General features: G+C 46.4%; 1 protein-coding gene across 2 annotated transcripts in view; it reads left to right on the top strand.

Moving 5' to 3' along the window:
• The window catches only part of LOC144688667 (RNA-binding protein 38-like), a 49,066-nt gene that overhangs the window by 10,933 nt on the left and 13,272 nt on the right, over positions 1-24,861 (top strand). For both annotated transcript variants that reach the window (XM_078555491.1, XM_078555492.1), the window contains exon 3: positions 1,588-1,642. In XM_078555491.1, the coding sequence (XP_078411617.1) occupies positions 1,588-1,642 (55 nt within the window). The remainder of the gene's footprint in view (positions 1-1,587; positions 1,643-24,861) is intronic.

The raw sequence follows: 24,861 nt of genomic DNA, 5'->3' as shown, positions 1-24,861 counted from the left end.
TGGTGTGGGACAAGGTGTTTGGAGGGGCATTAACACTGGGACTTGCAGCAGCAAAGTGATGGAAGGTGTTGTTAATAGTGCTATCAAGCGGCATTTGCTTAGCAATAACCTGCTCACTGACACTCAGTTTGGATTCCATCAGGGCCATTCAGCTCCTGACCCCATATAGCCTTGGTCCAAACATGCACAAAAGAGCTGAAGTCCAGAGGTGAGGTGAGAGTGACTGCCTTTGATTTCAAGACAGTATTTGACCGAGTGTGGCATTAAGAAGCCCTAGCAAAACTGGAGTCAATGGGAATCGGGGAAAACTCTCTGCTGGTTGGATTCATACCTAGCACAAAGGAAGATGGTTGTGGTTGTTGGAGGTCAATCATCCCAGTTCCAGGACATCACTGCAGGAGTTCCTCAGGATAGTGTCCTCGGCCCAACCATCTTCAGCTGCTTCATCAATGACCTTCCTTCTATCATAAGGCCAGAATTGGGGATGTTCACTAATGATTGCACAAAGCTCAGTATCATTTGCGACTCCTCAAATGCAAGCAGTCCATTCTCATATACAGCCAGATGTGGGCTACATTCAAGTTTGGGGTGATAAGCAGCAAGTGATATTCACGCCACACAAGTGTCAGGCAATGATCATCTCCAAAAAGAGAGAATCCAACCATCTCCCCTTGACGTTCAATGGCATTACCATTACTGAATCCCCCACCATTAATATACCGGTAGTTACCACTGACCAACAACTGAACTGGGCTAGCCATATCAACATCCTGAGGGTTACCATTGCTCAGAAACTGAACTGGACCAGCCATATAAATACTGTGGCTACAAGAGCAGGTCAGAGGCTAGGAGTCCTGCAGTGAGTAACTCACCTCCTGACTCCCCAAAGCATGTCCACCATCTACAAGGCACAAGTCGGGAGTGTGATGGAATACTGCTCACTTGCCTGGATGAGTGCAGCTCCCACAACACTCAAGAAGCCTGACACCATCCAGGACAAAGCTGCCCATTTGATTGGCACCCCATCCACAAACATTCACTCCCCCCACCACTGACGCACAGTAGCAGCAGTGTGTACCATCTACAAGATGCACTGCAGGAAGTCACCAGTGCACCTTAGTACCTTTCAAACCCATTCCCACTGCCATCTAGAAGGACAAGGGCAACAGATAGAAGGGAAGACCACCACTTGCAAGTTCCCCTCCAAATCACTCACCATCCTGACTTGGAAATATATCACCGTTCCTTCATTGTCGCTGGGTCAAAATCCTGGAACTCCCTCCCTAACAGCACTGTGGGTGTACCTACACCACATGGACTGCAGTGGTTCAAGAAGGCAGCTCACCACCACCTTCTCAAGGGCAATTAGGGATGGACAATAAATGCTGGTCTAGCCAGCGAAGCCCACATCCCATGAAAAAAAAATCAAGATTGGGGCCAGAGTAGGAAGAGCTTTATTCCATAACACCCCTCCATTGTGCAACCCCTCCCCTCCCACCCCCACAAATATGTGTCTGGCTCTGTCTCACTGTATTGCATTGTTCTCTCCTGCAAGTTTTATTCACATCTGATCTATTTTGTTTTCAGGATTTGCTTTGGGCGTCCAGCAGATTCACCCAGCTCTGATCCAGCGTCCCCTTGGGTAAGGGAGAAAAACATTTGTTTTAATGGCTCTATATTGCATTTATTTAGCGCCTTTCAAGCTGTCCAAAGTAGTCTGCAGCCAGTGAGGTTTTTTTTGTGCAGGCTCTGTTGTAATGTAAGGAATGCAGCAGCCTGTTTGCACATAGTAAGATACCACAAACAGCAATGTGATAATGACCAGACAGTCTGTTTTAGTGATGATGGTTGATGGATAAACATTGGTTAGGACATTGGGGAGAACTCTGATCTTTGAATAATGTCACGGGATCTTTTACACCCCTGCAAGACCTCAGCACCACCTGCTTATTTTGTGGATGGGCAATAAATGCTGACCACATTCCTAGAATGAGAAAAAAAAGTAAGATGGGGCTTCAGTTTAATCCAAAAGGTGGCACCTCCAACAATGTAGCACTTCCTCTGTATTGCGATGGAGTGCCAGCTTGGATAATGTGCTTTAGTCCCTGGAATGGGCCTCTAACTCTCAACTTTCTGACTCAGAGGTGAGAATGCTACTCCCTCAGTCATGGTTGACACATTTACAGCTGTTAGCAAATACAAAACATGGCCTTACGATTGAGTTGTAGCTGAATCAGGGGACAAGCTGAGGCCCTGGGGACAGAAATAACCATCGAGTCTATTATTCAGTTAGATAATGGCAGCTCTGTATCTTAGCTCTGTTGGTCCACCATGGTTCTATACCCCTTAATACATTTGCCTAACTAAAATCGATCAATCTCAATTTTGGAATTTTCAAGTAACCTAACATCATAGATCTCGGGAAGAGGGAGTTCCAGATTTCCACTACCCTTTGTGTGAAGAAGTACTTCCTGACATCACCTCTGAATGACCTGGCTCTAATTTTAAGGTTGTGCCCCTTCATTCTGTACTCTTCCAGCAGAAGAATTGTTTTTTCCTATCTATTCGAACATACCCCTTATCTCAGCAATACCATTCACAGATATGTTTGCTCATTTTTTCCCACCCCTCTCTTTCTCTCTCTCTCTCTCTCTCTCTCTCTCTCTATCACTCTCTGTTCTTAATTTTGATGAGAAATAGTTGCTCAGTTTTATTAGCACTGAGTACACAGCACTGCCTTCCCATTCCCAAAGGAGCCGGATAATCCCTTGTTTTTGAGTGAAAGTTCGGATGAATTCACACTAAACTGAACCTTTCACATTGCATTAGATATTCAGGCAGAAGGAATGTACAGACTGAATTCTGTGGAGTCTCTTGTGTGTTTGTCTAATCCATCTTCCTTTCCTTTTATATTGTGCTATTTCTCAGAGGCGGAGAATCCATTCGGAGTTGCTCCCAATGGTTCTGACTGTTACATTACAGAGCTTCTGACGTTTAGTGCCCTGGCTGCGGAGTGCTGAGCCATAATTGTCAGGAAAACCCCAGCTCAATTCCTGGTTTGGCTGGGACCAAGGTCCAGATGCTGCAGCAGGGGCATCTGTGGGCTACGGGACGTGGTGTGACAAGTGGGGAGAACAGCTAATGTTCCTGCTGCTGATGACAACCCACTGACCCTTGCATGTGTATCTGTGAGTCTCTTGGGCTCTGCTGTGATGGTGTCACAGTCGAATACCCTGCTACACGCTCATTCCTCATGTGTGAGCAGAGAGAATATTTCCTGGGGCCAGTTACCACAGGGTTGATACCCAGTTCCCAAAGACGTCTTGGTGTCTCCAATCTGAGTTGAAAATTGGGAAAGGGGTAGTTTTAAATAAAAATCCTGATGTGAGTGCAGCAAATGCTCCTCCCTCCGGTCAGTGATTCACCATCAGACTTTGGAGTGAGTTGCCTTGGAAACAGTAATGATACTACTTGGACGTGCTGTAAGATCCTATCCAGTCCAGTTCATTGGCTCAGCCAAGGTGATTATTCAACTCGTGGAAATTCCTGTCAAGGGATGGGCATCCATCCAACTGCATATTCATGGAAGGAAGAAAGGACTTGCATTTACGTAACGCCTTTCACAATCTCAAAACATCCCAAAGCACTTTACAGCCTTTTAAAATGCAGTTGTTCTTGTAATGTATAACAGCTAATTTACTGCTTGCCAACAGCAGAGTGCCACCATTAGATAAATGATAGTTAATCTGTCTCTGCTGATGCTGAAGGAGGGTGGGTGGTGGTAAATGCTAGCCAGGACCCAGAGAAACCCCCTGCTCTTCTACTCATGCTTTGGGATCTTTTAAATCCAGCTGAAAGGGTAGACGGGTCTGTGATTTAATGCCTTAATTGAAAGCAGTCCCTCAAACTCAAACCCTTGACCTTCAGACTCTGAGACAGAGTGGGGTGGTGCCAATTGAAATACGACTCACAGTAAAATGGTCCATAACTCTCTCGGTATTGTATTAATCATACAGGCAATCGTTCCTTCTCCCTGCAATCTACAGCTTTTTAAAGCACAAGATCGTGGTCACCCATATGACCCTCTTCCTATCTTTCCTGCTCCCTTCAAGCTTGGCATGTCCTGCATGATGGGCGTTGGCTGGTCACCTGGCTTCTTAACCAAACAAAGTCCAAACCTCAGGGCCTCCAAGTTGCACTGTGTGTGAGCTAGAGTTTCCCATTATTTATGCTGCCTGCCAGTCTGAGTAGAGCTTCTCATGGCACTGGTTCTAAAGGTTAGGTTGTACTGTGCCATGCTAGCCCATGCTTTATTCCCAAGGAATTGTTGCTTATTCCAGATTTGTTCATGGTGAAATTTGGTGGCTGTGTATTCTCGAGCCTGGCTTTTAGAGCTATTTTAACTCAACCTTCTGCTACCATTAACCAAAGGCACACTCCTTGTGGAGGTCATGTGAATGAATTGTCACTAATTTTTATCTGACTAGTCTACCTAAGATTTGTGAACTCTCTCAGCATTTACAATACCTGTTTGAGGACTTGTTCCTTGTTTCCTTTTTCCTGCATAATGATATATTGAGAATCTCAAGTTTTTTTAGTTGTTTGGTAGTACAGAATTTGGGGGTTACTGAAGAAGGAGACAAACTGTTGAAGCTCTTCGTCTTGCACTCATCAGGACAGATGCATGAGATTTGGCGTTCTTGCAGGACAAAAAGCTTCAACAGTATTTTTTTTTCTTTCAGCAATATTGTCGCTTTTTAAAATATGTCCCTGAGATGTGGGCAAAGCTGAACTTATCACCCATCAGTAGAGTCAATGTGAGACTCTGGTCTTGTGTCGATCAGGCTGGGATGGGAGCAACTAATTCTCTTCCCCTGAAGGGGACTATGGATCAGTTACAGAGTTTATGTTGGTGCCAGTCCATTAAATGTCCAACTTATCTTGGTTTGAACTCATCATCTTGGGATTGTTAGTCCAGTGCAATGACCATTAGACTGCCTCTCAGAAATGTGGTGATGATGAACACTCTGCCAGCAAACCAGTTTTGAAGTTTTGGATTGTTTAAAAAGAAAAACTAGTGCCCAGTGTAACCTTGTGGGTGGCCAAAGACTACCACCGTGATAAACCAGCAGGCCCACCATCACCTTCCCAAGGCATTGAGGGATGAACAATAAATGCCAGCTTTGCCAGTGATGCCAACCTTCTGAGATTGAATGCAAAGCATATTTCAATCTGCCCTGGAGTTGTTTGCAATGGTATTCTGACTGCCATTGTATCACTTAGGGGACCTTGTTTTGACAGTTTGTGTTTCTGAACAGAGTAGGGGGTTGGGGGGGAAGCAGGCAGGTATGTGCCTCCTTGGAGAGGAAGGGTATACATGTTGGCTGAGGAAGCTCTTTACCAACATTTTCTTCATTAATCTATGTCTGGTTGGATATTTAGTGTTGGGTAATTTTCAGTTGGTTTCAGAAAATTTTAATCCCTTCTAGCATTGTATATGGTTGAGTAATGCTGTGGAGACATGCAGTGTGGTTTAAAATATTACATGGGTGTGGTGTAGTGGCTGTATTACTGGACTAGTGCACCATAGGCCTTGACTAGTAATCCAGAGAATGCGAGTTTGGGAATATAGGAACAGGAGTAGGCCATTTAACCCAATCAAACCTGTTGAGATCATAGCTGATCTGCAAGCTAACTCCATATTTGAGAATCTATGTAAATTAATTTTCAGAATAATAATACAAAACATGCTGGCTTCAGTAAAAGTGAATGTGAGAGTGTCTGGTTCACTAATGTCCTTTAGGGAAGGAAACTTGCCATCCTTACCCAGTCTGGCCAATATATGAGCCCAGTCCCACACCAATGGCTTTTGACTATTTTCAGTCTTCAGGGCAATTGGGATGGGTAATAAATGCCATGCTTGCCAGCATTGCCCTTGCCCCAAAAATGAAAAATTACAAAAAAGACCTGGAGGTATTATTTTACAAATCTACTAATTAGCAATGCGGGGCAAGTACTGTGGAACTTGTGGCAGTGTGGAAATGCCAGTGCCAATCCTGTGCCTTTGGCATGGACTTGAACTCTGAGGAATATTAGCCTGCTATCTATACCATGCTGTAAATAACTTGCCTTGTTGCTAGGAGATGGACTGACAGAGGCCTGGGGCTGGGCTGAGGATTACACATCTGATTTGGCAGATTCGGTAGCACATCAGTAATTAGTGGATGTTTCTCTTGTGTTTTTGTTCAATCTGTTTTCATCAAACAGCACTCCCTGTACAATTTCAATTAAAAAGTGCAACAACCTCTAGTTGAGGAGTCCAATTCTGCACTTGATATCTTAAATAAAATGAGCAGGATCTTGGAACTCTGCAGTGACTGAATTCCCTGTCACAAAGTCTGACAGAGTGGCAGCATTTGGAGGGATTGCTAATAATCATGACCCCAATACCGTGTCTCTTATTCAAAGCGCTTTGATTCAAATGATCCAAGTTTAAGGGAAGAATTTTCTGATCGGTGAGCGGGAGGGCGGGGCCTGCTCGCCGACGGGTAAAATGACGCGTGGTGGCATTGGATGTGCATCCCGACGTCACTGTGTGGCATTTAGATTTTCAGTTCAGTGGGTGCGCAGCTGCCTGGTCTGTGCACCCGCCGAACTGTCAAAGACCTATTAAGGCCATTAACAAAGTAATTAAAGTTGTTAAACATACTGCCCGTCCAACCTTAAGGTTAGCGGGCAGGCGAAGAGCCCAGGCGGCCTTCACATTTTTCATGAAACCTCATCCACGGGTGGGATGAGGTTTCATGAAGGGTTTATTAATTAATAAAAAAACTTTGAAAAAATGCATTGACATGTCCCAGATCATGTGACACTCACATGAGGGGACATGTCTTAAAATATTTTCTTTTCTTCATTTAACTTTTTAAACCTTAAACTAATCTCCCTGAGGCACCTCTGTGCCTCAGGGAGATTTCTGCGCTCTTTCACGCGCAGGCCCCGACTCAGGGAACGCTCAGCGCTTCTGGGCGTGCGTCATGCTGGGTGGGCCTTAATTGGCCCACCTATGTAAAATGGCAGCGCGTCCCTGATTGGGGGTGCCAGTCGGGTTCATGCCCGCCCCCGCAAAACCTCCCTGATGGAGGGAAATCTCTGCCCCAAGTTTTAGCTTGACTCAGAGGTAGCACTTTTGCCACTTGAGTCAGAAGGCTGTGGATTTGAACCCTCACCCTGGGACTTGAGCACTTAATGTAGACAGATAATCCAGTGCAGCACTGAGTGAGTATTGCACTGTTGGTGGTGCTGTCTTATGCTTAAAATATTAGATTGAGGCCTTGCTCATCTCCTTGCTGTTTGTGGGAGCTTACTGTGTGCAAATTGGCTGCTACATTGCCCAAAACAAGTGACTGTGTGCTTTCAGAAGTAACTTGTTGACTCTGAAGTGCTTTGAGATGTCAAAATAATGTGAACATTTCTATGTAATTGCAAACTAGTTAGTTCTGATATCTGATATCTATTCTGACATAAGACCATAAGACATAGAATCAGAAATTAGGCCAAGCGGCCCATCGAGTCTGCTCCGCTATTCAATCATGGCTGATAAGTTTCTCAAACCCATTCTCCTGCCTTCTCCCCGTAACCTTTGATCCCCATACCAATCAAGAACCTATCTATCTCGGTCTTAAATACACTCAATGACTTGGCCTCCACAGCCTTCTGTGGCAATGAATTCCATAGATTCACCACTCTCTGACTCAAGAGGTTTCTCCTCATCTCTGTTCTAAAAGGTCTTCCCTTTATTCTGAGGCTGTGCCCTCGGGTCCTAGTCTCTCCTACTAATGGAAACATCTTCCCCACGTCCACTCTATCCAGGCCTTTCAGTATTCTGTAAGTTTCAATCGGATCCCCCCTCATCCTTCTAAACTCCATCGAGTATAGACCCAGAGTCCTCAAACGTTTCTCATATGTTAAGTCTTTCATTCCTGGGATCATTCTCGTGAACCTCATCTGGACCCTCTCCAGGGCCAGCACATACTTCCTGAGAAACGGGGCCCAAAATTGCTCACAATATTCTAAATGTGGTCTGACCAGAGCCTTATAAAGCCTCAGCAGCGCATCCTTGCTTTTATATTCTAGTCGTCTCGAAATAAATGCCAACATTGCATTTGCCTTCCTAACTACCAACTCAACCTGCAAGTTAACTTTAAGAGAATCCTGGACTAGGACTCCCAAGTCCCTTTGCACTCCAGATTTCTGAATTCTCTCCCCATTTAGAAAATAGTCTATGCCTCTATTCTTCCTACCAAAGTGCATGACCTCACACTTCCCCACGTTGTATTCCACCTGCCACTTCTTTGACCATTCTCCTAACCTGTCCAAATCCTTCTGCAGCCTCCCCGCCTCCTCAATATTACCTGTCCCTCCACCTATCTTTGTATCATCTGCAAACTTAGCCAGAATGCCCTCAGTTCCTTCATCTAGATCATTAATGTATAAAGTGAAAAGTTGTGGTCCCAACACTGACCCCTGCGGAACTCCACTATTCACCGGCCGCCATCCTGAGAAGGACCCCCTTACCCCCACTCTCTGCCTCCTGCCAGACAGCCAATCTTCTATCCATGCTAGTACCTTGCTTCTAACACCATGGGCTCTTATCTTACTGAGCAGCCTCCTGTGCGGCACCTTGTCAAAGGCCTTCTGGAAGTCCAAGTAGATAACATCCATTGGCTCTCCTTTGTCTAACCTACTCGTTACCTCCTCAAAGAATTCTAACAGATTTGTCAGGCATGACCTCCCCTTGATGAAACCATGCTGACTTTGCCCTATTTTACCATGCACTTCCAAGTATTCTGAAATCTCATCCTTAATAATGGACTCTAAAATCTTACCAACGACCGAGGTCAGGCTAATCGGCCTGTAATTCCCATCTTTTGCCTCACTTCCTTCTTAAACAGGGGGGTTACATTAGAGATTTTCCAGTCCTCTGGGAGCCCCCTGACTCCAGTGATTCCTGAAAGATCACCACTAACGCCTCCACTATCTCTTCAGCTATCTGCTTCAGAACTCTGGGGTGTAATCCATCTGGTCCAGGTGATTTATCCACCTTCAGACCTTTCAGTTTTCCTAGCACCTTCTTGTTAATGGCCACCATACTCACCTCTGCCCCCTGACTCTCTTGAACTTTGGGGATGTCACTCGTGTCTTCCACTGTGAAGACTGACGCAAAGTACCTATTCAGTTCCTCCGCCATTTCTTTGTTCCCCACTACTACTTCTCCAGCGTCATTTTCCAGCGGCCCAATGTCCACTTTTGCCTCTCTCTTACCCTTTATATATCTAACAAACATCTATCTGTTTTACTGATGGTGGTTAAGGAATAAATAATTGTCCAGGACACCTTGGTGAACTCCTCTTCTTCAAGAGGTCAGACTCCATTTACAGCTCATCCAAAATAAATGGCATCTCTTGTGGAATAGCACTCATCCAGTACTGCACTGGAGTCTCAGCCCTTGTGGAATAGCACTCATCCAGTACTGCATTGGAGTCTCAGCCCTTGTGGAATAGCACTCACTCATCCAGTACTGCACTGGAGTCTCAGCCCTTGTGGAATAGCACTCATCCAGTACTGCACTGCAGTCTCAGCCCTTGTGGAATAGCACTCACTCATCCAGTACTGCACTGGAGTCTCAGCCCTTGTGGAATAGCACTCACTCATCCAGTACGGCACTGGAGTCTCAGCCCTTGTGGAATAGCACTCACTCATCCAGTACTGCACTGGAGTCTCAGCCCTTGTGGAATAGCACTCACTCATCCAGTACTGCACTGGAGTCTCAGCCCTTGTGGAATAGCACTCACTCATCCAGTACTGCACTGGAGTCTCAGCCCTTGATTTTTCGGTTCAAGTCTCTGGAGTGGGACTTGAACCTGGGGCCTCCTGATTCAGAGAGTATGGTGTTACCCACTGAACCATGGCTGACACCATAAGGACAGGCATCAAAGCAGATAATGAACGAGATCAGTTCAGGAGTATTGCTGTGAAAATGGGAATTTCAAAATCTGAATTCCAACAATGATTTAGATCTGTGCCAAAGTCAAATTAATTTTCTGGTCGGCGAGTGGGGGCAGGGCCCACTTGCCTACGTGTAAAATGACGCGTGGTGACGTCGGCGTGCGTTAGATATCCACTGATACCTAAAACCGATCTGATGGCTATCACATAGCTGTGACCTTGCTATATGTAAAATTATCTGAAGCCTTTCTTTTTACTGCTGTAGTGACAAAACTTTAAAAGTGTTTCATTGGCTGTAAAGTGCTTCAGGGCATCTGAGGTCATGAAAGATGTGACAGAAAGATGTCTTTTCTTACCGTCTGCGATCAGGATTAGCCGTTCTCCTTAACCCAGAAAGCTGTGTTGGACGTTTTCCAGTCGCATCCACGGAATGAATATTGCCCTGACCTTCTATAAGGCTGAAATTAGCTGCAATATTTTTCATATGCTTGAGTCATAAATATTAAATATAATTTTTATTACTCAATGTCATATTTTCACACAGAATGGAAATGGTGGATGAAGACACTGTATGTTGGGCATACAATCTCAATGTAGAGGAGAGCTCACTTTGTGTAGTGACACCAGCTACAAGATTAGAGGTGCAAGTAAACCCCTCTCCTCGTGGGAGAAACATTTAAGACCCTGGACGTTGGGGAAAGTGAGTGGATAGACACTGCTTCTTGTGTGGTTGCATAAGGCCAGAGGAAGTTGGGGTGAGGTAGCAAAAGTTTGGTTTGTACATCACTGCGGGTACTACTCCTCCAGGAGAAGGAATGACGTATGTATTGGTCAGATCATGTAGCTGTTGAAAATGGTGGAAAATCTTGTGATCGTGACTGCTGGTAGGATGCAAGGTGAAGGCATGGGGATCCTGTTATTGTTGAGGGGAAAGATAGGGGTGGTGAGAGTGGGGAGATGGGAAAAGGAGCACTTTTGTCCATGGGATGCTGCCAACCATTGCTTGAGGGGAATCCTTGGTTGAGGTGGTGTAGTGTGGGTTGGGGATGGGGAGCACGCCAGAAGGTCTGGAATGGAAAATGGAGACATGAGTGCAGGTGTGATGATGACTGAGAAGCTAGGAGAAAGTGATTGGAGGTTTTCTAGGAGGAAGCATAATCCCAGGTTGTTGTAGGGGTTGGTGAGTTTGTAATAAATGCCTGTGGAAAGCCCAGTGTTAGAAATGGAAGTGGGGGGATGGTTAAGATAGAAAATGTAGAGAAAGAAAAACAAATAAAGTCCAAGGAAGGAGGAAGTGACAATGTACAATAGAAAGATGAGGAATGGCCCCTTCACTAGTTCGACAGCATGGCTTTTATCTGCGTCCTCGATAAAGTTGGTTCCCATTATGTAAGACACCTCGGAGTACAGAAGCTAGTTTTGCACTATGCTGGTGCAGGCCAAATAAACACAATCGTTGTGGAAATGGGCTGCATGACCTGGGATTATGTAAATATTACGCATGGTGAGACTATGGGATTTTTGTAGGGTTTGATGGACACTGAGGTTGAAAATCCATATTTGCTTTATCGACATCTCTTTCAGATTTTTCTTTCTGAATGTGTTTGACTTGCTAGAACTATAGGTATTGATGTGTAGTTTGAAGTTGCTGTCTTGATGCCCCGGCAGCAGCCTCTATAACACCTCTTGACAAATATTTTCTGTGGGGTTTTTCTTCTGCTTATATTCACTTCAGGGTAAGTGACAAGGATTTGATTCACTCCGTCCAGCCCCATCTGATATGTGATATTGTTTACAGTTTCCATGACAACAGGAAGCTGCTATGAGTGTCTGTTTTCTTTTAAAGTTTCCTGTTCTATATCTTTAAATGAATACTTCCTAAAGGCAAATCTCCTTACAATTACATGGAAGAACCACACAATTTTATATACATGAAGCCACTCGGCCCATCGTGCCTGTGCTGGCCCTTTATTAGAGCTAGACAAAGCTAAGCCCACTGTCCCATATTCTTTCCAATATGACCCTACATTTTCCTTTGTTTTATATGTTTATCGAATTTTCTCTTTTCAGAAGATGCAATTGTCTCTGTCTCAAAAATTCCCAGTGGCAAAACATCCTCACTCTCATAATTTCAAATTGATGCTTCCTTGTCACTGACTGCTCAATCAGACAGACAGCATAATCTTTCTGTATTCACTCAAATAAAATTCTGCATAATTTAAAAACGACCATTAAATCACCTCTTGACGGCCTCACCAGGGGAAATAATCCAGGCTGGGATTTTCCGGCCTCCGCTGTGCCGGGTTTCCCCACAGCGGCGGTGGAGAGTTATTCCAATCTCCGTTGACTTTGGCAGGACCGGAAGATCCCACCGGCAAGAGGAGCTGGAAAATCCCGCCCCCAGTCTCTCAAGTCTCGCCTCATATAGTTTCCCCATCTTGGCATCATCCCTGCTGAATTAAAACTGTACACTCCCTGTTCCTTTAATGTCCTTTCTATAATGGAACAGACGCCTGTGATAGGGTTGCCCAATGTGCTTAAATGTATTTCTGGAGGATTCAACACATGACTTTCCCTCATGCTCCAGCCATTAATCGGCCAACACATCCATCCTTGTCACGTGCTGCCTTCCTACATCAATTGGAAAGCAAAATGACTCATTAGCCAAATGGATGATGCACGACTGTCAGCCAAACAGCCTTTATTTCCCATTTTCAATATTTTATAGCTGGTAAAAAGAAACGTTCAAAGAAAACGACAAAGAAAAACAATTTTTAAAAAATGTCCTGATGATTTTTCTCTGGGGTTGCACACAGCAGTGTCCCAGAGATTGACTTTCAATTCCTGGGGACTCCAGGCCAATGCTGAAAGGCTGGCAACCCTATCCTTGAAATGTGGCCTAAGTGATGTTTTATACAAATTTATCATTGCCTCTTGACTCTTGAACTCTCTGCCTCTATTTGTAAAATTTGTTTTTTTATTAATGGCTTTATCTGCAATATACATTTGGGGAATTGTGTTTGCAGCTGTAGGTATCTCTGTTCATATGGCAGCCTTTTTCATTTCAATCTGTTTTCCTTCCACTTTTCCTCTTGCCTCTTTCTCTGGGTTCCCTTCTGTCTTTTTTCACTCTCTGCTCTGTCTTGTGGGCAGGCTGAGTACAAGGGGATCACAATGTCACCCGAGTCTGTGCTGGTGGGTGGCTGGGGGAAGGGGCTTGTGCTGTTTACAACCACTGTATTTTTGTAACTAGGAATTCATTGCATTGTGTGTGTAGGTGTCTTTGTTTCAGTTCATAGAGGATCACTACTTTCAACCATGGTTGAATTTTAAAAAAATTAATTCCCAGGATGTGGGCGTCACTGCCATTTAATGCCCATCTTAGTTCATAGCATCACAGAATGACACATCACAGAAGGAGGCTGTTCAGCCCATGATGCCTGTGCTGGCTCTGAAGCAGAGCTATCCAATCGTCCCCCTGCTCGTTCCCCATAACCCTGCAATAATTTCCTTTTCAACTATTTATCAAGGAGATAATTAGTTACCTCGAGTTTGATATAACTGATGGCCTACTAGGTCAGTTAAGAGTCAACTATGTTGTGGGATTGAAGTAACATGTAATCCAGATCAGGGAAGGATGGCACATTTCCCTCTAATTTGTATGTGCTGAGCTCTCTGATTTTTTTTTCCATTTGTGCTGCTGCCAAGTTTGACTCCAAATGATTTATGGGCTAATAGTTCCAAATTTTTACTCTTGGCTATTCCCTCTGACTGGCACCTGAAGTGTTCAACAGTGACTCATTCAGACTGGGAGAGCCCCAGGTTCAGTGCCTGGGCTATGTTGTCAGCTTGGTTCAGTTGTTGCACTCTTATCTCCTTGAGTTAGAAGGTTATGGGCCTAAGACCTTCTCTAAGATTTTGAGCAAGGATTGTGAGCTCTTGCTGAACAAGAGATTAATCTCGCAGATGCTCCTGGGAGCAACTGAAAAAAAAATCATAGGGGCATTTTCTTCTCCTGTTTTTCTTGAACTGGATCCTCAAAAAAACAGTGGAAACACTGTGATGCACCCCATGATGGAATAGCCTGCAGATATTCCTGGTTTTAAACTCAAATTTGAAGAATGCTCACTTAGGTTGGATACTGGAGAGGTGGCGACAAGATGCATCTCCCATACTGGTGCCTCAATCAGTTAGAATCATCAGACCAGTGTTTTCAAATTACAGGTTAAATGCAAATCTTTGGCCCATTTACTGTTTCAAATGTAACTCTAAAACAATTGTTGTTTGCTTTTGCATTTAATTACCTTTTGTAAATAACTGCTTCCATAAATACAAGATGCACAAGAATGATTCCAGAACTGGGAGGTTATAACTATCAGGAAAGACTGAACAGGTTGAGCCTCCATCCTCCTGAAAAGAGAAGGCTGTGGGGTGACCTCATAGAGGTCTTTAAAATTATGAAGGGGTTTGATATGGTAAATGTATGGGAGACGTTTCCATTTGTGGGAGAAACCAAACCTAACTATAAGATTGTCACCTATAAATTCAATAGGGAATTCAGGAGAAGGCTCTCTACCCAGGGAGTGGTGAGAATGGGGACATTGGTACCAATGGCTGAGGCAAATAAGAAAGTTGCATTCAAGGGGAAGATAGATAAACAATAGGGAGAAAGGAAGAGAGTGATAACCTGATGGAACTGGCTGGAAAATGCTGGGAGGATGCCCCGTGGGTTCAATAGTTTGTTTCCGTGCTGTATTTGAAACAACCTGATGCTATTAGTGGTGGCCCTGGATATAAACCGTTGCCTCAAAGGGTTCATGTCTTCTACGGTTTTATACTGACATGGTTGGAATTGCAGTCCTGGGAGGGTGACTTTCCTGAGCCTGCTCTGGTCATTCACACTGCTAAATTGGGCTTCCATATTCTAGAGGGAGACCCAGGGCAGGACTTATGCCCTATATGGGGGCAGAAACTGAGGTGGATGGATTTTGCGCCGCTGGCTGGTGTATTGATTGTTGGCATTATTCGACTCCTGAGTCCTTTTCCTGCAGGGCAGACTGGAGGCAACGGGTAGCATCTCAAGATAACTAAAAGGCCAATGATCAGAGGTTGACTGGAATTTTCCAGTCGGCCCGTAGGACCCCCCATTAATTGGATGGCCACTAATTGTCCAATTCAGCAAATATCAATGTCAGGTTGTTGCTCATGTCACAGTGCGGGGTCGGGACCAACGTTTGACTGCATTGGGGACCTGACCCAAAATACAAAATCCAGCCTCCAGTGTCTAGGATCTTCCAGCTGGATTTAGCAGTGTGAAGTCTAGGAACCACCTGATAGGCATCCAGCTGTCAGAATTGGAACTGAAACTGTGCTGGCTTAAGAACCATGTGGGCTGAATGGGAGCTGGAGAATGATGGAGTAGACAGTGTCAGTATGTGAACCGCAATGGGCCATTTTGCATAATGTTGTGACACAGTTGGGTTTTGGTGATACCATCGAGCACTCCCCGCTTGGTATGCCGGGGTTCAGGATCAATAAAACTCCCTCTGATCTGTACCAACAACATCCCTCAGTCCCGTCAACAGAAGAATGCTCCTTACTGCACTAGAGTGACCTCTCCACATCCCTCACTTGACGTATCGGAGTGAGTTTGCCAGTTTATGCTTGAACTGTGGGCACTACTGATGGTGGACACCATTAACTTGAGAGTAAGGGAAGATATTAACTTTGTGAAATCGTATAAAATAGGTGCTAGGGAATCGGCTGTCCATTTAATTCTCTTCCTATTTTGCATTGATGTCAACTCAAAGCAAAATGGAAAGCAACATAAAAGTGGTGCCTGATTCATTGGCCATGGTATTGTACTATTGCACAGTCAGAGTTACAGTCAGATTTATCCCAGAGAGCACATATGAATTCCACCTGGGGTCCAGATACAGACAACAGTCCCAGAGGAGTGTACCCATTTTCACTTTTGCCCCTCTTGACCACAGTCATTGATTAACTTTAGGTTTTGCTCTTGTTCTGAGTATTTTTCACCTCTTAGAACATGATGGAAGACTGCTGAGGGATTCTTTCATCAACTCGATGTCTCACTCCTCCAGTATCAGGCTGACCAGTGCACAAGGAAGATGTTTCAGCACCTACTGTGGGTGTGAAATGTTTGAGCAGATGGTAACCAGTTCTACTGCTGGCAGAATGGAACAATTCATCATGTCTTAACTGCTGTGAATCTGCTCTATTCATAAGGCTTCTGAGACACTTGAAAATCAAGATTTCCCTTCTGATGGGTGGTAGTAAGTTGCTGTGGCCCTGTGTTGCAGCATTATTTTATTAACAAGGATGCCAGACTTATCAGTATAGGTTTGGGCCTGCTGGGATTGCTGTTCATCCAAAGATTGGACCAGTCCCAGTTTCCTTTTAACCTGTTGGTTGAGTGGGTGACGTAACTGATCTGAAATGTTCAATTGTCCTGTGTTTGATTATGTGAAACTGGTAACTGATCTATGCTCACTGTGCTTGATTGGTTAAGCCTGGATGTGGACTCTGTGCAAAGAAGAAGGGCACCACAGGAGCTGAGCTATAAGCATGGTGCAGACATTTTCTGATTGCAGAGATATTTTTAAATTCTTGTAAATAAACCTGTTGCACACTTGGAAACTAAGTGCCATTTCTGCATTGCTCTTGAGACGTATAAAATAGATAACAACATTGGCGATAAGGATGGTGGAGAAAAGTTTAACTTTACCTGCTCCAGTAGTGAAGCCACAGCTGGAACTAAAGTGGCTCATGGCCCTCTGAGTTAGAAAGGTTGTGGGTTTAAATCCCACGGCAGAGGCATGAGCTCAAAATCTGGGCTGACTTTCCAGTGCAGCACTGAGGGAGCACTGCACTGTCAGCAGGACCGTCTTTTGTGTTAAGATGTTAAACTAAGTCCGTCCCCTTTGTTGGGTATAAAAGATTCAATGGCTCAGTTTCAAAGAGCAGGAAAGATCTCCCTGGTGAGATCAATCAACATCACTAAAAACAGATTATCTGTTTGTTTATTTGTGGGATCTTGCTGTGCTCAAGTTGGCTTTTGCGCTCGCTGCATCACAACAGTGACTACACTTCAAAGGTATCTCATTGGCTGTAAAGTGCTTTGGGATGTCCTGAGGTCATGAAAGGTACTATTCAAATGCAAGTTTGTTTGTTCTTTCTCACTGGACGAAACACTGCCGCCATTTCAGAATTAGAAATGGTGATTCCCGAAAGGGGCAGCATTAGCGTTCCCAGGAATCCAGAGCGGGATTGTTACCTCCTATGTTTTCTGAAGCAGTAACAGTCCCTTTAAAGTGAATTCAATGACCCTGCTCCTTCCTCCTAAACCAACAAGCTACTCTGCCTGAATCTTTGTACAAAGACAGTTATGCAAATCTCGTGCATGTGTTTGAGATTCACTGCCAGACTTCATAGGCACTGTGCTGCACATCGTTTTATTTGTAGTGTCACCCCTGGATGCTCTAACTCTGCACAGATTTCACCTCCTGTAAAGGTCTTCAGATGTACTTTGCCTTCCTACTCCCCCAGCTGTTAAAATACAAGTTTGAACTTTTTTGTGCGTGTCTGCTGCTGGAGCTCTCACTCCTCCCTCTCTTCTCTGTGTGCTTCTCTGCTTGTCACCCTCTCCCCTTTGCCTCCCTCCCTCTCTCTCTCTCTCCCCTTTGCCTCCCTCTCTCTCTCTCCCCTTCGCCTCCCTCCCTCTCTCTCTCCCCTTCGCCTCCCTCTCTCTCTCTCTCTCTCTCTCTCCCTCCCCTTCGCCTCCCTCCCTCTCTCTCTCTCTCTCTCTCTCTCCCCTTCGCCTCCCTCTCTCTCTCTCTCTCCCCTTCGCCTCCCTCTCTCTCTCTCTCTCTCTCTCTCCCCTTCGCCTCCCTCTCTCTCTCTCTCTCTCTCCCCTTCGCCTCCCTCTCTCTCTCTCTCTCTCTCTCTCTCCCCCCTTCGCCTCCCTCTCTCTCTCCCCTTCGCCTCCCTCTCTCTCTCTCTCTCCCCCCTTCGCCTCCCTCTCTCTCTCTCTCTCTCTCTCTCTCTCTCTCTCTCCCCTTCGCCTCCCTCTCTCTCTCTCTCTCCCCTTCGCCTCTCTCTCTCTCTCTCTCCCCCCTTCGCCTCCCTCTCTCTCTCTCTCTCTCTCTCTCTCCCCTTTGCCTCCCTCTATCTCTCTCTCTCCCCTTCGCCTCCCTCTCTCTCTCTCTCTCTCTCTCCCCTTTGCCTCCCTCTCTCTCTCTCTCTCCCCTTCGTCTCCCTCTCTCTCTCTCTCTCTCTCTCCCCTTCGCCTCCCTCTCTCTCTCTCTCTCTCCCCTTCGCCTCCCTCCCTCTCTCTCTCTCTCCCCTTCGCCTCTCTCTCTCTCCCCTTCACCTCCCTCCCTCTCTCTCTCCCCTTCGCCTCCTCCCTCTCTCTCTCCCCTTCGCCCCTTCCCTCTCTCTCTCCCCTTCGCCCCCTCCCTCTCTCTCTCCCCTTCGCCCCCTCCCTCTATCTCTCCCCTTTGCCTCCTCCTCTCTCTCTCCCCTTTGCCTCCCCCTCTCTCTCTCCCCTTCGCCTCCCCCTCTCTCTCTCTCTCCCCTTCGCCTCCCCCTCTCTCTCTCTCTCCCCTTTGCCTCCCTCTCTCTCTCTCCCCTTCGCCTGCCTCTCTCTCTCTCTCCCCTTCGCCTCCCTCTCTCTCTCTCCCCTTCGCCTCCCTCTCTCTCTCTCTCTCTCTCTCTCCCCTTCGCCTCCCTCTCTCTCTCTCTCCCCTTCGCGCCTCTCTCTCTCTCTCCCCTTCGCCCCCCCCTCTCTCTCTCTCTCTCTCTCTCTCTCTGCCCTTCGCGCCCCCTCTCTCTCTCTCTCTCCCTCTCTCTCTCCCCTTCACCCTCTCTCTCTCTCTCTCTCTCTGCCCTTCACCCCCTCTCTCTCTCTCTCTCTCTCTGCCCTTTGCCTCCCTCCCTCTCTCTCTCCCCTTCGCCTCCCTCTCTCTCCCCCCTTCGCCCCCTCTCTCTCTCTGCCCTTCAACCCCTCTCTCTCTGCCCTTCGCGCCCTCTTTTTCTCTCTCTCTCTCTTTTGCCTCTCTCTCTCTCTCTCTCTCTCTCTCTCTCTCTCCTTCGCCTCCCTCTCTCTCTCTTTCACCCTCTGCCCTTCACCCCTCCTCTCTCTCTCTGCCCTTTGCCCCCCCCCTCTGCCCTACGCCCTCCTCTCTTTCTCTCTCCCCTTCACCCCTCTTTTTCGATCCCCTCTCTCTATCTGCCCTTCGACCCCCCGCCCTTCAACCCCTCTCTCCTTCAACGCCCCTCTCTCTCTCTCTCTCTCTCCTTTGCACACCCCCCTCTCTCTCTCTCTCTCTCTCCTTCATCCTCTTTCTCTCTTTCTCTCCATCTCTGCCCTTCACCTCCCTCTCTCTCTCTCTCTCTCTCTTTCACTCTCTCTCTGTACTTTGCCCACCCCTCTCTCTCTCTGTGTGTCTCTCTCTCTGCTCTTCGCCCTCTCTCTCTCCTTTGATTTCTCAGTCAATCTTACCTTTAGTTGGCTGCTTACAGCTGTTGCCCAACACTTCAGCTTCCAGTCTGATGCTTTGTCAAGGAGCTAGGGTTTGGATTTGGCAGCTTGTGCTGTCAGTCTGGCTATAACTGCCAGCAAGGCCCCAGTGTGGCTTCTTGGGCACCTGTTGTTTATTCCTGTCAGCACCATCAGGCGTCTTCTCAAGGGGATTTGAAAGCCATTCCAGACTTTCAAAGACCCGTCAGACCTTTTTCAAATATTCTGCACTGCCCACATGGAGCCTACACTCTTCACAGTTTGGGCCTGAATATTCACAGAATCACAGAAGAAGGCCACTCAGCCCATCATGTCTGCACTAGCTCTCCGAATGGGAAATTCACCTCGTGCCACTCCCCTCCTTCCCCGTAACCTTGCACATTCTAGTATTGTGCTGTTGCTCCTGTAAATCAGCATGAATTTAAAGAGGAAGTTAGTTGTTCCGTCTTGTCTCAAAGGTAATGGCTCAATCAGTCCCTATAAGAAATATCCCTGGAGCTGCCATTTTGTTATATGCTGCTCCTTCTCTGACATTACAAAGCTGTGCTCCAGGACATCATCAAGTGGAGGGTGTTGTCCTTCACTACCACAACTCCCTCCACTCACACTGTCCTTTTTAGCCCTCCCCACCCACAATGTCTCTACCAATCCATTCACACCCTCTGCCCCTCCCTGTCCCACTGCAACTTGCTGGCCCTGCTTTGCATCATTCATGTCTAGTCTAAGCAACAGTTTTTAAAGCAGGGCTGTGGAGGGTAAGGATTCCAGGAACAATGTCGCGACAGGTCAACATGTGTGTGTGACTCTAACTAAAGGAAAGACCGACTATAGCATGCGAACAGACTCAAGGGGCTGAATGGACTACTGCTGTTCCTGAGTGCTTAATGTGCCTTCACTGTCCTCTCGATTCTAGATTGCCCTGACGCTGCTAATTCTGGCCTTGCTGCAATGACTGGCCTTGGTGCACTGTCCCCTCACTCCCTGGGCTTCAGTATATGGGTGTAGTGTGTTACTAAGGAAGAAATCCCCTGGTATTGTCAACTTAACTGCTCAGGGGGAGATTTTTTTCTCCAGCTGAGGGAGTGGGTCACCCGCCTGTTCTCGAGCCTGGCCAGCGAAATCAACAGAGTGAAAATAGGACGGGATCTAGATCAGGCAGGTGTTTACCATGGACGTAGTCACTCCAGAGGGAGTGGGAGCACATGCACGCTGAGGTGGTATTGGGGACAAGTGCATCCTGGGGGGGTGGGGGGGAGGTGTGTATGGGGATGCATGCACCCTGGATGGGGGGGGCATTGTCATACTGTGTACCAAGGCAGAGGGAGGGGATCTACTTTCACCCCAGTGTGTAAAGTTCAGTTCAGAAGATGGGGTAAATATGTGTAACATTGGAAACATTTTGTAAGAGGATAAACTATTGAACAAATAATGTTATTGACAGCTAGGAAGCAGTGCAGAGCCACATCAAATCATCCAATCTCTGCCAGTGGACTGTGTTTACCTTCAGGTTGGATCACAATATCAGCAGTGTTTAGGTGAACATATTGTGGTTTAATGCAACCATGAAATCAAGCTGTACAATAAACGTTACAAAATGGCTGAGCCCACATGGGAAATGCCTCCCAGCCACCAGAGGGCGATAACGCACAATGGCGTGACCTCTTTTGCTCCTCCCTGTACATCCAATTCCCACCTTATATTTGCTAATATTGCGAAAAAAATCCAAGATGAATATATGTAAACAGCTTCTTAGCATCAAAATGAGCGCTCAAGTGAACATGGGTGTCTAAAGAATGCAACATTAAAAACATAAGAAATAAAAATACCTATGTGAAAGGCAATTCCAAACGCATGCATAGCGATCACTGCAAATGGTAGACATACTGGGCACACAAACACATTTCACAGGGCTAGATTACCCTCCAGCCACTGGGGTTTATTCTGCCCCCATTATAAGCATTAATCCTGAAGTATAAAATCTGCTGGATGTTTCAGAGGCGTCTCTGACGAGTTGTGCACCTTTAAAGCAGGCACTGAGGGAACAAGGTATTTGTGGACAGCTAGCTAGGTGTGCTAAAGGCCAGTGCGAATGAGGGGCCTGGACTGGAGTAGGCGATAAAGACCATGCTTGTATTGGCGTCACTGCATCAGGGATGTGTCCCGAGGTCAGTGATTGAGACAGGATCGAGGGCCCCATCGCAGGTTGTGGAGTTTGTGTGGTTGAACCCATAGTTGACAGCACTGGAGCTGTGGAAGGCGTAGACAACTCATCCGGTATGTTAAGGTTTTTGGGAATGGGCTGGATGGATGGAGTATTCACTGTGGCTGGTATAACTATAGCCGGACGTGGAGCAGATTGCAGAGCCAGGGCAGAAGGAATTGACCTTGTAGCATTCGATCTCTTGACTCGATAAGCTGCGCTACAGAGCGGGGAACTGATGAGTTTGCGAATATTGCACCAGCTGTCATTGACAGAGGTAACCAAGTAGGGTTGGCGGGCCTGTGAATTGTTGTGATCAGCATGAAGGTAGACCAGATTACCAACATCAACTGAGGTGAGTGTTGGCTGCATTCCTAGGGGGGGCCTTGGATTTCTGACCAAATGGGTAGTTGACCTGGTGGAACCAATGTTGAATCTCAATAATCCTTTCGGGTTAGACGGGAATCTGAACATTGGTGAACTGGTCTTCCTGTGTCCGTAACTCTCTCGCAGAAAGACCTGGGAATGAAAACATGAGTAGGGTCTTGTAGTGGCGATGGATAGGGTGAAAGGTGTGAACAGGTCTTCATGTTGTTCGTGGTGTAGAAGCTCACCCTCCAGTTCCCATACTGCCTTCTCTACTACCGGGTTCTTGTTGAGGTTCTTCAATCCCCGAGTTCAATTTCAGTGCAGTGTTCCTGAAGCAGCGTGTCTCCTAATGGGGTGGGAAACCCAGGGGCAGGATCAATCCATATAGTGGACAAAACCCAATGCGCAACTGGAGGAGAGCATTCCCTCAAGGTGTTCATTGGCAATGATGAAAACAGCTGCGTATGAAAAGACACGCTCTCGAAAAACTGAAATGAATTATTGTTCAGATTTGATAATGTCAGCAACAACTGAGATGCCAATCTCCTCTAGAGGGTCATTTGAAGACAAGGGGACGACAGTATACAGGATGGTCTAGAGAGCAGCGCGAGTGTGGCAGCTAGCTGTGACCCGTTCAGTGGAGGCGTCCATGTCAAGTACATAGAAATATCGGTGGGTGACTGATTTGAGTTGATAATATGATGGGTGACCAAGATGTAGGTGGGGAGCAGTGATAAGGCTTGTCAGGACATCATGTGGAATGATCATCAATTCTCTGGAGGGGGCAAGGGGAACATTGTGCCGAATGAGGAGTGAGCCATCCAGTACAATGGTAGCAACTTGGAGGTAGCTTTTGACATCTCGAATGTTGGTAAGCTTCTTTGAGGGGAGGATGCCTTGCAACAGGTGGGCATTCTTGTGACAAAGAAGGGGACATTCAGACTGGATAGCTAGCCATGCTGGCCTGCAGGTGAAAGGGAGTTTTGTTAAACCTGACAGTGTCAGCGATGGATACCCAGTGAACAGTGGAATCTGAGGTCTGGCGTATGAAGGAACAGACTTGGAACATGGAGTCCACACAGCCGTGTGCATTGTGGCTTGTAAGATCTGAAGGGAGTGAGCGAGGTGTCTGACAGAGGCATGGCAGTGACTGGCTATGGGAAGGAAGATAATGACATGGGGACTGGCAGAGAATTCTTGCCCTGCCCAGTTTCTCAGAGGCCTGCACACAAGGTTTGCTATCTGTGAGGACACAAGGACGATGTTTGGACTGCACAATATATGGGCTGAAGGACCGGGGAGAGCAGCTGCCTTTGTCAGTTTGCTGCGAAGGTCACTTGCCCACAGAGTCTTTATTGCCTAATCAGCAACGTGTAATATTAATCTTCATTAATACTCCCAGGCTCAGTGTTGCAGAGTTAATTAACCTCCTATCTTCTGTGCATTTTTCCTTCCACTTGTGCATGGTGTCCATGTCACCATGACCACTCCCCTTGTAGAGTGCCTTTGGCCTTCCATTGCTCTGGCATTGTATATGTGACAGACTCTTCAATGCTCTATCCTGTATCTGGACCTTGTCCAGTCAACCTCTTGTTCTACCCTAGGCATGTTGAATTGACACATGGGGCCATCTGATTCGGTATTGACCAAGCCTCTTTGTTTCTTAGGCCTGGAATGTAGAGAAAGGGACTCTTGTTGATGGACAGGAAGAACTTGTGTAGTTACAGCAGGAGGTTCTCTTATTCATTCTTGAGGAACATTGAGCTCTCCGGTGGAGCAAGGAGGGGAAATGGGGGTGGCGATCCATTGCACCAGGTCAATGCTGTCAAAACTGGGCTCCTGGGATTTCCCAGGCATCTGCTAATTCATCTCTGGTTCGACATATTCCTCAAGGTCTATTCACATGACCTCTCACCTCCAATGACCCACAGTGTTTTTTCATCTTCAATTTTTAAAAAAATAAACAAGTGTTCAAAGAAAATGGGGGAAAATCACTATCTTTATTACCCCAATGATTTTTCTCCTGGGTTGCTCGCAATAGGGGGTTAATCTTTAATCCTTGGAGAGGTAGCGGCACCTGCCCTAGACTAGGTCTAGCTGAGGCCTGTAGGCGAGGCAGGAGGGAGCGCTCCTTCTCCTCCCATGTCTAGTTTCCTCTTGGTCCAGGGAAACTAGGCAGCAGAGCTCCTACCTGATCCCTCTGCAGACTGCTCTGCAGGACTCTGAGAGGAAAATGGGGACTTCTTATCTTGTAAAAAAATATAGCTAGCCAGCTCAGAGATCTGGGGGATGATTGATGACCGAGCAGGCAACACACAGCCCCTCCCCCCATTCTGCAATGCACACAGCTCTCTGTGCCAGTGTAAAACATTTTCTAACCAGTAATACAATTGCCATGGAAACCAACTGATTTGAGGTTTTCCACTCTGGGTGTATCTCCATTCTGTAGATGCGTTTTGAAGTCAGGATGTTACACCTCCATTTGCTAAACCCGCAACAAGTCTGTTGTGCAAAAATGGCTGTTCCTGAGAGCTCGCTCTCACTGTTAACTGGCTCTGCTGCTGCTACACACAATCCAAAAATAGGAACCTTTTTTTTAACATTTATACTGGTGACGTTCAGTAATGTGGGACTTCAGTTATGTGCAGAGACTGGAGAAACTGGGGTTGTTCTCCTTGGAGCAGAGAAGATTAAGAGGAGTTTAGATAGAGGCATTCAAAATTATTAGGGGTAAATAAGGAGAAAC

Source organism: Cetorhinus maximus, chromosome 13 (assembly GCF_964194155.1).
Source record: "Cetorhinus maximus chromosome 13, sCetMax3.hap1.1, whole genome shotgun sequence".
Taxonomy (NCBI): domain Eukaryota; kingdom Metazoa; phylum Chordata; class Chondrichthyes; order Lamniformes; family Cetorhinidae; genus Cetorhinus; species Cetorhinus maximus.
Note: the sequence above shows the minus strand (reverse complement) of the source record. Positions and strands in the feature narration are given on the sequence as shown.